An 18,127-nucleotide genomic window follows, 5' to 3' on the forward strand; every position below is an offset into this window, starting at 1 on the left:
TATTATGAATGATTTACATATAGTAACTGTGCCCGCGAGCTACGTGCTATACTGACATACGAAGAGATACATTGTTTTCCTCAGTCACTCGCTACGCCCGTTTCACAATAAACCTGTTTTTCACCTGTTTATGTTATAATTATACATTTAGACTTAATATATTCATCACGTGACTAATTGTTTACAAGTTCATGACTGCTGTTTACGCTGAATAGTTAATAGGCAATCTAGTACTGGTTTACTATTTGACAACGATGTGGTGGTTGAACTGTACTCTGGTAAATTTAATGTGGCTTACTGCCGTGATCCGGAGTTAAAATTACCAACACCCTTCACCAATGACGATATTATTACAATTATTTTAAATCCTAAACCACTATACTTGTACACTAATTGCCAAATTGCAAGAGAAGCAAAAGACGGTTCAGGTAATTGGAAACTAGAATAGGACAACAAAAATAAAAAGCTTTGGAGGAATAAGAAAAAAATAAGCATTTTCTGGGGCATAATGGGCCTTTAACTATTATACGTTTGACCAAAAATCTTCTTTATTTGATATAGTGTATGTTTATTCATATTTCACTTGAGCATAAAAAACGATATACTTATATTCAACAACATTTTTACACACACTTTATCCAACACTTAACATTTTTACACTTTTTATCTACTCCGTGTTGTTTGAATCATGGGCGACCTTTTAAATATGTCGAAACAGTTTATACTAAGTGGATGAAATTATTGAAACAATGTCAAATTATGTTAGTAAAATACAATCACTGTCATGTGCCAAAACGTCAGTGGCAAGTGTTGAAGGATACACTATAGTTTGTTAAACAATAAAGCAAAACATACCCATACCACGCTAAATATTTTAAAGGCCCATTATGCCTCAGAAAGGCTGTCATTTTTATTTTTAAGAACTTTTAATTTTTGGTATCTTATTACAGTTTCAAAAAAAATTAGATGAACCTTGTTTTGCTTCCTTTGCTCTGTTAGCAATAGGTTTAATTATAGTGAATAAGTATTTTGTATGGAAGTCAAATTACGAGTACTATTTTGTTTTACGACACATTCCTTTACGTTCAGTGCTATTTTTTCAGTTGTAAAACATGTGCATGTAACATACTCTACATTCATTATTGAAACATAATTAATTAAACAAATATTTGACATTTCTAAACAAGGCATAAAAATTAAATGAGCCGCGTCGCGACAAAACCAACGTAATGCGTTTGCGACCAGCATGGATCCAGACCAGCCTGCGCATCCGCGCAGTCTGATCAGGATGCTTACAAACTCTATAACAAATAGAGAAACTGATAGCGAACAGCATGGAGCCGGGTTACACCCACAGACGCTTGGGGTCAGATCCTGCAACGTGATTCGCCCCTGTAAACTATTTTAATATTTAAACATATATGAAAAATAAATTTATGAAAAAAATACTGTATACTACAGAGCCCCTTATGTGACATTTCCACACTTTTTTCCCCGGAACTTAATTCGTTTTTACGAAATAATGATTTGTAAATACGAAATAATTATTCGTAATTACGAAATATTAATTCGCTTTTTATACATTTTTTCTGTTTCGTTTTGTCGAAATTATTGAGTTTTTGAAATAAATATTATGTTTTTATGATCGCACGGTACCCATACATAAATTGTAAGGAATATTTCTTTTTTAAATTGTTTTAAGATTAATGAAAGACTGGAGCCCCCCCCCCCCCCCCAACACACACACACACACTCGCCCTTTTAGTTTTACTAATGTACGAGTATATGATAAAAGAAAGGAATGATATAGCATGTTTCTGTTTTAAAGAAACATGTCATAAAAGAGTAATTGCCTCAAACAATAAACATTGCTGATAGGAACATGTATTTGACAATGAGGAAAAAGAGACCATTTTGGATAGAGATCAAAAAATCTTGTTCACTTAAATATTATAACTTGAGAACCATTCGGCTTATAATCGCAAGGTTGATCAAGGCTTGTAAAAGGCCCATTTGTGAGATAATTTAAGTAGGTTCTTTGTCAAGCTCACAATGACCTTAAATAAGATTTCGTAAAAAGGAATTAATATTTCGTAATTACGTGTTAACATTTCGTAAAAACGAATTATTATTTCGTAAAAACGAAAAAAAATTTCGTAAAAACAAATTATCATTTCGTAATTACGAAATAACATTTCGTTTTTACGAATTAATATTTCGTAATTACGAAATAATATTTCGTATAAACGAATTAATATTTCGTAAATACGAATTAATATCTCGTAAAAACGAATTAATATTTCGTAAAAACGATTATTATTTCGTAATTAAGAAATAATATTTCGCTTTTACGAATTAATATTTCGTAATTACGAACTGATATTTCGTAATTACGAAACAATATTTCGTAAAAACGAATATATATTTCGTAAATACGGATTCATATTTAGTAATTACGAATTAATATTTCGTATAAACGTATTAACATTTCGTAAAAACGAATTAAATGCTGTGGGAAAAGTGTCGAGAATGTCACCTTAGGGGCTCCGTAGTATACCATCAAGTCTCAATAAAGTACTTTGAGACTTGATGGTATACGGTATTTTTTCATATATTTAAAGATTGTTTGGAAACCAGTTTAATTGTTGTAATAGAGTGTTTACAGGGGCGTATCACGTTGGGGGGGGGGGAGGATCTGACCCCCAAGCGTCTGTGGTTTTGGCAATAATTATAAAAATGTGGTAGAATATTCTCTGACAGCACTTGTTTTAATACTAAAATAAATATTAATAACCTGACAAATGAGTCGAAAAAAAAAGAATTCCTGTGTTTAATAAATATTGTGAAAAAAATATTAAGGTATGTGTGTATATGTAGATATATTTAATAATCGAGAAGTCTCGTCTGATGTTTTTGTCTTCCTAAGAAGAGGACATTGAGACGTTGAGCCTGTACATGTGCGATTTAGTAGTGGTCACTTGCGGTGAAATTGGTTGTAACTGATATGTCTTTCAACAGATATATATAACGGTCAAGTGCGTGTAGCGATTCCTGATTATCCAATCATTTATGTCTATTTCAGGTTTTATACCCGGTCACTGCACATCGATGGATGTCGAGGTTGGCAAGCATTACGTGCTGTTTCTAAAGGGTAAACAAGAAGGTGATGATTTTTATGAGCAAAGTCCCGGTCAGACTGCTGCCCCTAAAAGTAAATTGATGGACTACTTGAACGTCTGCGACCTGAATATGGAATATCCGCAAGGTGAGTGGCATTAAATACCATATTACATGTAGATAATTCAAAATGTTTCTTTCATTTTGACCTTAGAGTCTTTCGAAGCAGTTTGTGAAAATTGGATGTCCAGTAGATTACTTGTATCGATTTTAAGGTCACTAGGCCAAAGGTCAAGGTCTCAATGACTCTTGGTGGCATTTCCCCAGTGAATAACTTTAGTAGGTTTATGAAAATTGATTGAGACATCGCCTATGACCAGTTACAGTAAATGATCCCATACCTATTTGAGGTCAGTAGTCCAATCGTAAAGGACACGACAACATCCAGTAAAAAGCCTTTTATACTGGAAGACTTGAGAATGAATAATCATGGGTCTATGGAACTTTGTATAGACACATTGCCCATGACCAAGAAATGATCCATATAAATCTAAATTGAAGTAAGTATGTCAATGGTCAAGGTCATGGTGACACTTGGTGTAAAATCTTTGTCCGCTTAACAACTTGAGAAGGAATCAGACTTTGTTTGTGAAACCTAGGAGGGACATTGCCCGTGAAAAGTTGAGGTCAAGGAAAAGGTCACATTGACACTAGAAGAAAATGCTTGACCGATCAATTACTTATTTTTGATGTTTCTTTTTTTTTTGTCATATGGAATGACGGAGAAAATCATTTACTCCTTACCACAAACCCTACTGAATTCTTCGAGCAATATTCTTAACCTGGAAAAAAGTCAATCAAATAATTTTGTTTGTTTGTGAGATAGATATTCACATTGCTGGAGATAATTTATTTCTTAAATCTGACGGAACAAAAAAATCTTGAAAAGGACAATTTTAGTTTGACATTTGTGTATCGGTGCTTCTTTAATATAAAACATAACATTTGAATTAAGAAATAAGTTATTAATTTTGCCCTGGCAAATTAAACATTGTTAATCAATGATGATTACTTTGTAATTTCGATTATTTCTTCATGTTGATTCACCAGTTGTATTGCAAGAATTAATGTTCTTACATATGTTTATAAGCTTGCTTTATGGAATTTATGTATACGCATTAGTCATTTTTTTCATGTTATATTCATTATTAAATTATGTATTATGTATTCTACGCAGGTTCCATACGAGTTGAACAATATTTTGTTATCCAACGAGTTCAGTATATTTAATAATTATGGTATTCTTTTTATGACATAGTAGACATACTCCAAAAATATGAAAGGTTTGCAGTAAAAATATTCTTTTCTTCGTTGACAAGTTTATATATCGCCATAATATCAAAAATATATGCACACCACACCCGTGCAGTTCCGTTTTTACGATAATGCGAAAATTCTGCACACATAATATTATACATGATGTGAATTAAATGAAATACACTCGCGTCGTTTGCATTGAGATAAATATAAGGATGTCAGATTTTATTCAAATATTCATTAATCTCACTTTTAGTTTTATGAAAACTGTACATATTATAAAAGCTGCAACACTTAAATTATCTTTTATTGCAAGTTATATATATACGGCTGATTCGTTTGCGCACGAATACAAAAAAAAATTCGTCTGCCGCTCTCGCTGTTTATTCGTATTAAACATTTATAATTTCGCTACAGTGTTTAGTTCAAGGTAAATTCTCTTTATTATTTTATGCATGGTAATTTATTTAGACTAGATTTTATATAAATACAAAAACAGCAGATTAATTGGCATTCTAGCATGCGTGAGTTATTTTCTTATTTCTTTAATTAAATATAGGGCCAATAACATTCATTGAAACATAAATTCTAAAGAAATTTTCTTTCTCCTTAGTTTTTCCCCCAAAGACTAAACATTTTTGTTCGTACTGATGCATGTACGGTGACTAAAGTTGCATGACGTATTTTTGCGTTTTCGCCACACAGTCGGGAAATGTTAAATCAGAAAGATACGACGAAGTTTGTTCTGTTAATATCATCATAAAACAAATATTTTGTAGATGTGTATTATATTTTGTTGTAAAGAAACGAATTCTTCTGCCATAGTGTGTACTATTAATTAATATACGCGTGAAATCTTCGGAGTACTGAAGCATATGTATGACTGAAATGCAGTGCAAAACAATCCCGCACTCACGGCTATTCCATTAAATTACAATTACAGTCCTCCCATTTTTTTTGCAAACTTTGCAAGGAATTTTGCCGGGACTGGGCGGCTATCCGAGTTCGAGAGGTCGAAGTTTAACTGTATTTTATATGTATATATATATTTCAGCTTAATTAACAAATTCAGAATAACAAACATGTATATTTTGGAACAGGAAACGACATGGTTTCAAGTTATTGGTGTTAACTGAATTCTTATTTGGTCATTTGGTTGATTCAGATCCGCTAGATTGAATTTTATCATGTTCTTTCTTTAACCAAATATAAGCTTTAAGGCTCTTAAAGCCTAAAAAATGTTATTACTTTTATATCTCTAAAACTTTTACCGGGTATTTTTATTTCTCTAAAGCCCCCCCCCCGCCCCCCTTTTTTGCGGAGGGGGGTCTTACTAATCACATGGCTATGCGCGATTGTTTGTTATAGTGATAAAGTATTTGATATGGAAGACACAATGTCACTCTGTTTACGCTTCGCAACATGTAATTTTAAACAAAATCTCTGCTTCTACTACATGACATGTATCTAACAATCATGTTCTAAATTCATCACTACAGCTATAAAACATAGATTTATCTTTTCTTCAAAAGAAAAAAAACAACATTTACTAGTACATTTCTGAGGTTTATTGTGCCTTATGATCATTAATATTCCTAGAAACTTAACCCGCACTTAATCTGTAATACAAATTCCAAAAGCTGATATTTTTTCTGTTTGAGATTTATGTTCTATTGCAGGGAAGATAATTTTGCTGGTGTCACAAGAACTTGTACTTCGATCAACCCTTTTTACCCATTCCTTATTTGCACCACCACGTGACACATTCGTGATTCTGCAAGCTCGTGTCAAATTTCGTTATTGACACAATCTTTTATAGCACATACTCGTGACACACATTCATTATTTTACAACCCTGACTGCACGACCTGGTGTCGTAGTCCATTATTTCACAAACTCTTGAGACAATATTTCACTGCATTTACTCGTGACACATTCCATAAATACCCAACCTCGTAACACATTCGGTGATTTGTACGACATCGTGACGCATTCCTTTACTGTTCCTCCTCGTTCATCACACAAACTTTGAAAATAAATGCAAATAGTAAGAGGGCAGCGTTGGACTCCTGCCGTTACACGTAATCAACCGAAGTATGACCAAAAAGTTTCGTGTAGTTATCATCGTGGCGTCAAATTCACGCGTCAAGCTTAATGTATATTCCGTCAGTTTGATTACTAGTATGTTGCTAATTGAAGAAATATTTAGTAAATATGTAATAAATAATACAAAATACAAAGCAGGAGCTTAGCAGAGTGCTCAGTACATTATATTATAGAATACGGTCCCTAATGTGCATGTATCATGTGAGCCGCCATTTTGGTATTTCTTCAACTAATGACGTCACAGTTGAAAACACGTACTTAGCAGTTGTCGAAAAAAGGCGAGAACGGCTTCGGCTTTACCGAAATTTCCCAAAATAAGCCGATATTTAATGATTCATCATTAGGGTTCCTAATCGCACCGGAAACCTTAATAGCTCGTTACGTCATTTGACAAAAATCGCAAAAAGATTTGAGTGTGACTAAAAAAAGGATTGGAGCACCACACTAAAAACCATATTCCGGTATATACCGGACAAGGCGCTTGAACTATAAAATGCTAAAATCTTGCTTTTTCACCCAACGGAATGAATTTTAACGCGTCTTATTCAACATTTCACACCGATTTATGTCAGATAATGAATGAAAAATGTAAAAATCGGCGAAAAAAAAAACGATATTTGTCATTTTTGTGATCATGATTTCTGCAAGCGTCTACAGGTACTGCTCTAATCCTGTATTGAGTTAAATCCAAAAGATTTTAGATATACAGTATATGTAGTGTTTTTAGACATTTCTAAAGATGCATGCATGAATAAAAGAACAGAACTTTTTTCTGTGAATAAGGCGTGATATTAAATTTATATTTTGCAGAAAATGGGTTCCCTCTGAAGCGCAAAGTTTGTCCAGAAGAGAGCAAGATTTCACCATGTAAGCGTCACAAGGTGGACGGTGATCCCAATGGCACAGCAGCGACGACGATGACGTCATTAATTGCTATTTCTTTCTGTGTTCTAGCTCAATTAATGTAACATCAACAAAATATTTGATGCATTGCTTTATATTTTGTTATTTCTTCATAAGCGATTTTGTATTTGATACTTATTTTATCTAGAGTTTAGAACAGTTCATATTTCGCTCAAATGGTTGATATTTCTCAAAGCTGTCTGTAATATATCTTTTTTTTTTTCTTCATTAAAGAGAGATTACTCTTAATTAACGAATGATTATTCATTAAATGCCTTTTTTAAACTTTTATTTCTATTTCCAGTAAAAATATTTAAATTTGGTGTCCAAAAAGTTACTCATTGGCCAATCACCTGAGCCATCTTTTAAATTTGTTCCGTTGTAGCAATGTTATAAGTACTGTTATACTGAATAAGTATTTTGTATGGAAGTCAGAATACTACTTGTCTACATTTTGCGACTTTTGTGACAAAATTAAGCCGTGTCACGACAAAACCAACATTATGGGTTTGCGACCAGAATGGATCCAGATCAGCCTGCGCATCCGCGCAGTCTGATCCTGATCAGGATCCAAGCTGTTCGCTATCAGTTTCTCTACTTGCTATAGGGTTTGTAAGCGAACAGCATTTATCGTTTCTTTCCTCAGATAACAAGCATCTAACATTCGTTAAAACAGATTATTGAAACATTATAAAATCGTTGTCCTTTCTAAAGAATTAAAAAAAATATTTGTTTGCGAGGTACAATATGCCTTTAAGAAATGTATTGCAATTTGATCAAATTAGCAGATGGACAGATTGAGTATTTTTAGATGTTGATACTAAGCCATGGAATCGAGCAATTATCACTGACAGTTTATATCATAATCATTCACATACATATCTTAATTTACTTATTTATCTAACTAGGGTTTTACCGAAATATGACGTAAATGGCATCGGAGTTACAATTGTTGTATATTGTTGTATTTGATTTGTTCCGCTTGATTAGACCCGTTCATCAAAATTTTGCCTAGATATTTCTAATTCAGGCTTCGTGAAGAAACATGTCTTTGACAAAAACTTCAAGCTCATCGATTAAAGTATTTACTATGCACAACTGACTCTTGGTATCTCAAATTTCAAGGGTCGGGTATTTTACTTCGAGATAAACGAAATTCGAGATACTAGGAGCTATTGTGATGACGTTTATGTTTATATCTAATTCTGTACAGATTTACATCATTGCGTATTGACTTGTGCTAAAATTCAACAAATTCAGATAAGACTATTTCGACCAAATGCCGTTTACAATTACTGTTGAAATGAGCAATAACCCCTCAAATTTTTAAATCGTGAAAATGGCCTTCCAACTGTATATTATACGAATAAGAACGTGGTATACTAGTATATGGCAGGATCAAAACGCAGCCGTTCTTATCCGAAGTTTGACGGAAAGGCCAAAGAAGTTGTGATTGGATCAAAACATAAACGTTAACATCATAACTTGCTTGGCTTAATTTTTATTATTATCATACTTTAAATTTTAATGAAAAATGCAATCATGTTTTAGAGTTTATTATTATTATTATTATTATCACTGTCTGCAAATCGGATGTTATGATATTCGGCTAACACTTCTCATTGTTTATTCTTGAGATCTTAATCATCTGAAGTGTTTACATAATATACGAATACAATCATGTAACAACACTAAAATAAAACAAATATGTATGCTCTCATGAAATGGAATGCATGCTATATTATTAATATATACATTCATAACGTTCTATGTTAGACGCATAATGTATTGTATGAAATAAAATATTAAACAATAAATTGACTTTATGTTCTCTATAATTTGCTTTGGCATTGCTAAAAAGTTACGATTTTAGCTGTACAAAATTGTTTTCAATAAGATGAAACAGTAAGCAGGGGATCATTAAAATTTATGTCAGTTCAACTTTGTCAGTTTAATGTCAGCTCGACTCTGTCAGTTTATGTCAACCCGACATTGCCAGATAATGTCAGCCCGACATTTAAGTTTCTGTCAGTTGGACTGGCAACACGATTTGTCAGTATGTGGCCACTCGATTTTGTCAAATTATTTCAGATCGAAATTGCCAGTTTAAGTCAACTTGACTTCCTCACTGTGTGGCTACTTGACTTTGTCAGATTATGTCAACTCGAATTTGTCAGCTAATGGCAGCACGAGTTTGTCAGTTTGTGACTGCACGACTTTGTCAGTTTGTGCCAACTCGACATTGTCAGCTAAAGCTACAGTCTCACTTACATCCCGGCAGAGCCCCGGCAGAGCCCCGGTAGACGTCCGGGGTGATCCGGGAACGACCGGGGTACGACCGGGAACAACCGGAGTACATCCGTAACTCTGCCGGCAACGTCCTGGATGATCCGGGATGATCCGGGAACATCCGGCATTCGATCCCGGATGGAATAAAATATTTAATATCACCTGGGTGGTCCGGGATGATCCGGGAAGGTATAGCTTTGCCGGCTTCATCCTTAGCTCTGCCGGGAACGACCGGGTTATACCGGGGAAGCACCGTAGCTCTGCCGCACAAACCGGGGATGATCCGGGGTATGATATAGCCGGTAGAGCTACGGTAGAGCTACGGAAGAGCCCCGGAAAATGCCGGCAGAGCCCCGGCAACTACAGGCAGAGCCCGGATGATAAAGGTAGAGCTACGGTTGATCCCGGTAGAGCCCCGGCAAAGCCCGGATCATTTCAAAAGAAAAACGACAATTTGCGATGATTGCACTTGTTTGTATTAAAAGCCTTCCCATTTCCCTTCTATCAAGTATGGCATAAGGATTTTTCAGAAAATCATCATGAATTACTATTCTGGAACAATAGATATTATATTAAATAAAAAAATATGTATCGATGTTATCATTTTCGGACGTTTTCAATCCACCGGGGTTCTACCGGGGCTCTGCCTGGATCGTCCTGGGCTCTGCCGGGGCTCTGCCTGGATCGACCGGGCTCTGCCTGGGTCAACCGGGGCTCTTCCGGCGTCATCCGGGAACGACCGGGGAAGCACCGGCATGAACCGTAGCTGCACCTGGGCTCTGCCTGAATGATCCGGAGCGCATCCTGGGTGGTTAGTTGAGAACTACCGTAGTGCTGCCGGGGTAAGTGTGACCGCAACAATAATTTCACCCCGGATCGTCCCGGATCATCCCGGTAACTTACCGGGATGATCCTGGGCTCTGCCGGGAGTAAGTGAGACCGAGGCTTAATGGCAGCACGACTTTGTCAGTTTGTGATAGTACGACTTTTTCAGTCTGTGGCAACTCGACTTTGTCAATTTTTGGCAGCTCGACTTGTCAGAATATTTCAGATCGAAATTGTCAGTTCATGTCACCTTGACTTTTTTCACTTTGTGGAAACTCGACATTCTCAGATTGTATCAGCTCGTTTTTGTCAGTTAATAGCAAGTTGACTTTGTCAGTAGCCGTTCGATTAAATGCTTATTAATGAACACTTACCCTATTGGCCAAAAAATAATTTTAAACAATTAAAACAATCTTAACATTGGTTCTGCTAACAGCTTCGGAAGCACATTCGCTATAGCTTTCAAGTTTGCTAATTGGACATTATTATAGTATTATTTTAAAATACCATAGATCTCTTTTAAAGCAATATTATTCATCCGACAATGCACCTTATACGAAAAGCAAAATTTGTCTGTTTAGAAATATATAAGATTTAAAATAAACATTTGATTGCCTCACAAATGGCATTCTATATTGGATGCATTTGCTATAAAACTCCGAATTTCTAATTGTTTGTATGCGTTGTAACACAAGCTGATTTGAGTTCAACAAGAATCGCATTGTATTCTTTGCAAAAGTCCAACCTCGAATAATGATCATTTGTAAAAAAGACCTATTATTAAAGGACATAATTCTTTGTTCCCGTTTTTTTTAACTAATTACATGTAGATGCAAAATTACCTGTTTTGAGAATACCACTTGTCAACAAAGATGATATAGATGTACCCCAGCACCGGTTATTTTCAGTAGAAACACAAAATGTTATGTTGCTGTGATTCTGTTAATGACTGTCAGATTATTCCGTAAAATAAAACTGGAAAATGATTAAAATATTCCGAAGTTTAGCAAATGAGTAAGCAATATTGAGATATATGTGGTAAGTCCCTCTCAATTGCAACTTTCTTTCATCTTTCAATAATTCCAGTTGATAATTGAGTAATGCTTTTAAGCCGGTGCTAGGGGCGTGACTGATGCATCCCTCAAGTACAGACTAAGTCAAAACGAGTCTGCAATTTTTATGCTATTTTTTTGTGATTAATGATTTCGAGGGATTACTGTTTTCCTGATTTTCTTTCTGAAATAAACAAATTCCCAAAACAAATGAAACAAAAAAAAAAAAACAGATAAGGAAAAGGTCTTTATTTGCTAAAACACGAGTGTAGATCTATAATTATTTATATACTCATATTTTCATTTAAATGTCTTCTTATAGTAATTAATTTGCCCACATCCTTCTTGCTTTACACTTCTAAGAGGACAGTGCAGAATAATCGACTATACAACGTACATTATCTCCCCTTGAACTTAGCGTTTTTTTTTTACTCTAAATACTTTATTTCTTAAGGGATCAAACTGCAAACTTTAAATATATGTTCCTTATCATCAACCACATGAAGTGTGACAAATTCTTAACTGTTGCACACATTATCTCCCTTGAACTTTTTCTTGAAATTTTCTGTAAAAATGATATTTTTTTTTACTTTAACTTCTTCATTTCGTTTGGTATCTACCTCAAACTTCCAATATTTATTACTTATCATCACCCATGTTACTGATTATCATAATAATCATGTGTGACAAGATTCTTAACTCTAGAATGAATATTTCAAGAATTATCCCGCCCCCTGAACTTGGATTTTTTAATAAAAATTGTTATTTTTTGCTCTAACTTCTTTATTTTTCAAAGGATTTACTTTAAACTTAAATCTAAGTTTCATATCAACTCCCATTTTAAGTGACATAATGCCCATTCAGGGGTATATAGTGAGTGAACGGGTAAAGATCAAAATATGTTTTCATTTTGGCATAATCCCGTTTAATTTAATAATTAAGTTCACATAAACAATAATACAAGGTTCATAACCCTAGCGTCAATATTTTCTTCGTTATTGCTTCAGGGATGTCTGTTTAACCTTTATTGACATGGTCATTTGCATATTGTGTGGTGCAAAATATTGAACATTTGATGCTAAATTTTATATCATAATTGATTTTTTTTTTTTCATAATTTTTTTCTTCCTATAGGCTATACAGTAACTGCGTCCAGTATTTAATTAGTCGAGCGTGCTGTCTCCTTTGACAGCTCTTGTTTGTAGTTATAACAACGGGTGCTGTAAATGTTATATTTCTAAATATATTTCTACAATATATGCATGTATGGCTTTCCTCCTAAAGCTACTTAACAACCCATCTTTTCTAATTATGACAGGTCTGAAATGGATATAAGAAGATCTCGTTAAATTGTTTTTGATCTTACATGCATATAAAGATAAAAAAATTCAAATTTATTAATAATATTTTAAAAAGTTAATCCAAAACGTATTAGTGACAGTTTAAATAACCTATTGTGCGGAGATTTAAGAGGGTTTCATATATGTTTATAAAGGCAATAAATTCTTCCTATTTATTTACAGCAAAAAAGCAGACGGCAGTTGCCAACATGAACGGATTTATTTAATTATTTGTAAATAGCTACTCTTAATGAAATTAAGGTCGCAGTTGTAACAATGCATCTGAAACATTGTATTAAAACTTCTTCGGCTTTTATTACTAACTCATTTTTGTGCCCCCACTTTGGGGGGGGGGGGGAAATTTAGATTTACCCTTGTCCGTCCATCCGTCCGTCCGTCCGTTCTCTTTTGTGTCGCACGTAACTCAAAAAGTATTTGACATAGAGTCATGAAACTGAACAGGAATGTTGATCAGCATGTGCAGTTGTGCATCTGGGTATTTTTGTGTGGATTTATTCAGTATTTTTATTCAGTATTTTTAGAGTTATTGCCCTTGACTTAGTAAAAATTTGCTATTTTCAACTTGTGTCGCACGTAACTCAAAAAGTATTTGACCTAGATTCATGAAACTTTACAGGAATGTTGATCAGCATGTGTAGTTGTGAGTTATTGCCCTTGACTTAGTAAAATTTTGCAATTTTCAACTTGTGTCGCATGTAACTCAAAAAAGATTTGGCATAGAGTCATTAAATTTTACAGGAATGTTGATTAGCATGTGTAATTGTGCACCTGGGTTTTTTCGTCTGGATTTATATAGTATTTTTAGATTTAATGCCCTTGACTTAGTAAAATTTTGCAATTTTCAACTTGTGTCGCATGTAACTCAAAAAGGATTTGACATAGAGTCATGAAACTTTACAGGAATGTTGATCAGCATTTGTAGTTGTGCACCTGGGTATTTTCGTGTTGATTTATTTAGTATTTTTGAGTTATTGCCCTTGACTTAGTAAAAATTTACAATTTTCAACTTGTGTCGCATGTAACTCAAAAAGGATATGAAATAGAGTCATGAAACTTTACGGGAATGTTGCTCAGCATATGTAGTTGTGCACTTTGGGTTTCGCTTGTGGATTTATCCAGTATTTGTAAAGTTATTGCCCTTTACTTAGTAAAAACCGTTTTATAATGTTGTTTTATGTGTTCCTTGAGTGCTTGAGTTAGAATCAACCAACTTTACAGGAATAATGATCAACATCACTAAATTACAGGAATAATGATCAACATCACTGTGAAGCTATGCACCTGGGACTTTGCATGAGGATTTTTTCAGTTTTGTTAGATTTATTGCCCTTGACTTACAGTAGTATAAATTTGGAATTTTCAACTTGTTCATGCATAGCTCAAAAAGTATTTGACTTGTAGGCCTGAAAGTTTACAAGACTGTTGGTCAGCATGTGTACTTATGCACCTTGGGATTTGCTTGTGGATCTATTCAGTATTTGTAAAGTTCTTGCCCTTTATTTAGTAAAAGATTTTTAGTTTTCAACTTATTGCATATGTAGTCCAAAAAATATTTGACCTAGAGTCATAAGATTGATAGAACAGTGGCTTTTGGGGGCACCCCGTGTCCTATGGACACATTTCTAGTTTTACATAAATTTTGGTTGGGTTTTAAATCACATCGACTCTTTGTAAAAGTCATGAGGCGATTTTCCAGCTTAAGTGGTAGAGGAAGACCTCAGGTGTCCCTCCGTGCATTACTTCTGGCACTAGTGGGAACCTGAGTAGAACCATCGACCTTCCGTAAACTGGCTGGATAGCTTTCTCCCATGGTGGGATTCGAATTCAAATGGTGAGGGTCTAGTGGTTCAAAGTTAGCAATCTTAACCACTCGGCCTCGGAGGCCTCTATGTGGTCGCGGATATTTTCAAGAAATTCATATTTTATATATTGTATTTGCAGAGCATGGTATGATGATAAACCGACCAGTGTGCCCGCCAGCAAGTAAGCTCGACACATGTAAACGTCGTGGAGACACGAAACATCCAGAGGTGGTCACAGTAAAGTCGAAACAACATGATATGCAAGGTACTTCCTATTTCGTTTCGTGTTTTTTTTTGCTATTTTTTGAACGACAGATTGCGCATGCGCGGAGAAATGAGACTATCCGGTGATATGATCTTTATGATCTTTTAATATCTATGATATTTAATAAGATGTACGCATTTGTAATAAACTTTGATGACTAATTTACGAGTAGGCGTACAGGTAGTAGTGCTTCCCAGCAGAAGATACCCTCAACTCGCAAATATGTTTTACAAGCATTGTATTTTTGTTGTTTATCAACTGATAATAGATCTATAAGCAAAACTGAACGTTATTGAAGATCTTATAAAAATCAATAAGGATCATCAATTAAGGTTCAGAGGAGACGAATATATCTCGGCAGATATTCGTTCTTTAATTTTAATCTCTAAGTACTCATTCTTTACTTGTTGATTTTACAGAAAAAGGTGTATATTCCGCACAACCTGCATCTGGAGACGCTAAAGAGAGCAAAGCAGACGACAATAATAATAACAACAACAACGATTCGAACGCAGTGGTGACGTCAATATGTGCATTAATCTTCTGCGTTTTATGTCACTTAATTTAATAGATGATATATAAGTTAATTAATTATGGTACTTTAGCATAAACTATATGGGAACCCCGATAAGATGGTATATTTGAACTTTACAAATTATTTCTGAAACGCTATCAAGTTGGGGTTTCACGTCTTTAACGTGTTCAAGAAATATTTTGTTTGATCGATATGATCGATATTTACAGCATGCCTTCAGATTATTGCTATATTTAGAACTAAGAAATTTCAATAATTTGATGCGCAAAAATGTAAATATTTTTAACGTTTATAAAATATGTAAAAAATCCATTTTCCGTTAGTAACGGACTAGAAATACGCCAGAATTACTCATTTGTCGGAAAACCGGAAAGAAATGTCATAAAACCATACGAGTCAGTTAAAGTTTGCATCCAACGTGTAAAAAGCTCATCTTTATCGTAAAACAGATATATTCTTACATATTATGCTGTGATTTTTTTTTCAACCCACATTGCGCATGCGCGAAGAAATAACTATATCCGGTAAAATTCATGACAACCAATGGCATTGTAAAAATTATAAGTGTTCATGTAATTCTTATGCAACGTTCAATATTATGTTTAATATTTCTTACATACAAACATATATTTTAGAAGATAGTTTTTGAAAATGATATATAATTATCAAGTTGCTTGCAGCTTTAATTGGCGATGTTGTAATAAAAATATTGAAGTTTGGTAGTATATGAAATTGCATTTTAGTATTTCTTTTTAGTCCTTGATGTTATAAATAGTTCTTGTATTCTTATTGTTCTTCTTTGAGTCATTCTAAATTACGAATTTGATGATCAGTTTTCATTGTGCTTAAACACAGGGACCATGTTTGTAATTTAAGATTGTGTTGATTGATAATTAAGCTAGTTTTCTTGAAAGAACTTTATGAGTATATATAAATTATTGCAAATTCACCTGATAGTCCCTGCATTAAAAGCGTTTAACCATGTACAGCGTGAAAACTGTCGAGAACCAGTTCCGATTATTGAAATGGCTTTCCTCAAGGTTTTTTTTAAGTCGATAGTCATTTGTTTCATTTTTCTTATTTTTGCATCTCCACAAGAATTATCTTTGATATATCAGATTGGCCCCTTCCCAACTCTATTAATTATTTTTACTCAAAGTCGCCTGGCTAATAACTGCAATATCGTTGCATCTGAAACAGGCTTTCGTTTTCGAGACAATAGTTACATCCTTTTAAAGCCAATGATTCGCTTTTGTATATGTATATGTGACAAAGTATATACATGTAAAACGAAGCTCTTTTTGTTTTGTGGAAAAAAATGTCCTTTTTAACCCAATTAATCGCTTTTATTTTTATGTTTGTGATGAGGAAGCCATCAATTCTTATAAAAACGCTTTTATTTTTGTGACAAGAAATCCTTTTTTAATCATATGAAGAGATGTGTGTTTGTGACAAAGCATTCTTTTTATTCTTACAAAGCGCTTTTTTTTGTGACATTTTTTATATAAAGGGGAAAAATGTCTCTTTCAGCCGATTGAATCGCTTTTACTTTTGTGTTTGTGACAAAGTAATCATTCATTCTTATGAACCGCTTTTATTTTACTGACAAAGTATTCTTTTTAATCTTATGAAATGCTTTGTTTCTAAGTCAGAACATCCTTTTTATGCATATGAAGAAATTTTGTCTTTGTGATTAACCAAATTAAGCGTTTTTTTTATTTTTGTGATAAAAACATACCTTTTTATATAATTATGAAGCTGTCTTCGATTTTGTGTGACATTTTCTATTCCTATGATACGCTTTTACTGTTGTGTATGTGACACAGTATTCATTCATTCTTATGGAGAGCTTTTATTTTGTGACAAAGTATCCTATATGTTCATATAGAGCGCTTTTGTTTCTTTTGATTACCTATTGAAGCGCTTTTATTTAAATTGTTGCAAAATGTGCTGTTTAACCAAATGATGCGCTTTTATACATGTGTTTGTGACAAGTATTCATCCATACCTATGAAGCGCTTTTATTTTTGTGACAAATTTCCTTTTTATATTCACAATATGTGGCATAGTGTCTAGTTTATCCTTTTTATATTTGTATACCAAATATGTACTCTAAAATTCATGACAGTATTAAATGAGCTTTGCAATAGAATTATACATGTGTACTATTTTGTAAAATGTTGTGTGAATAAAGTATATTAAATTCGAAGAAATAAGATGTATTTTGTCATTGGTGTTTGGAGTTGAATGCTCCTGTACTTTTGTATAGTTCAAGAATGGTATGCAAATAAATGGATCGAAAAACACGTTCCAGTGTACATATCAAAATTCTTATATTCTTATATTCATTGCTAACACAAAGCTGTTATCCGATAAACCACAAAGTCATAGCTTACACTACACCTTATATTAGCCATGCTCCCAACGGCGATCACTCTTAAATCAGGAATGGCTTTACTTCACGCGCCTTAACTCCCCTGAAATGAAATTTAAAAAAAAAATGTTTTAATAAATTAATAATTGAAATGGAATCTGAGTTTTGTTCCTCGACACGA

The 18,127-nt window shown here is 33.8% G+C and overlaps 1 protein-coding gene across 1 annotated transcript; it reads left to right on the top strand.

Moving 5' to 3' along the window:
- Positions 1–3,082: 3,082 nt before the first annotated feature.
- Positions 3,083–17,814, top strand: LOC132721922 (uncharacterized; the record flags this gene model as incomplete). The annotated part of the gene is given in 3 exon segments (XM_060706305.1): positions 3,083–3,265; positions 14,912–15,037; positions 15,457–17,814. Coding segments are annotated over 3 exon segments (458 nt in total), but the record flags the coding sequence as incomplete, so codon positions are not given.
- Positions 17,815–18,127: the final 313 nt, after the last annotated feature.

The sequence above is a fragment of the Ruditapes philippinarum genome, unplaced genomic scaffold, assembly GCF_026571515.1.
Source record: "Ruditapes philippinarum isolate M1 unplaced genomic scaffold, ASM2657151v2 ctg11557_1_1_1_1, whole genome shotgun sequence".
Lineage (NCBI taxonomy): Eukaryota > Metazoa > Mollusca > Bivalvia > Venerida > Veneridae > Ruditapes > Ruditapes philippinarum.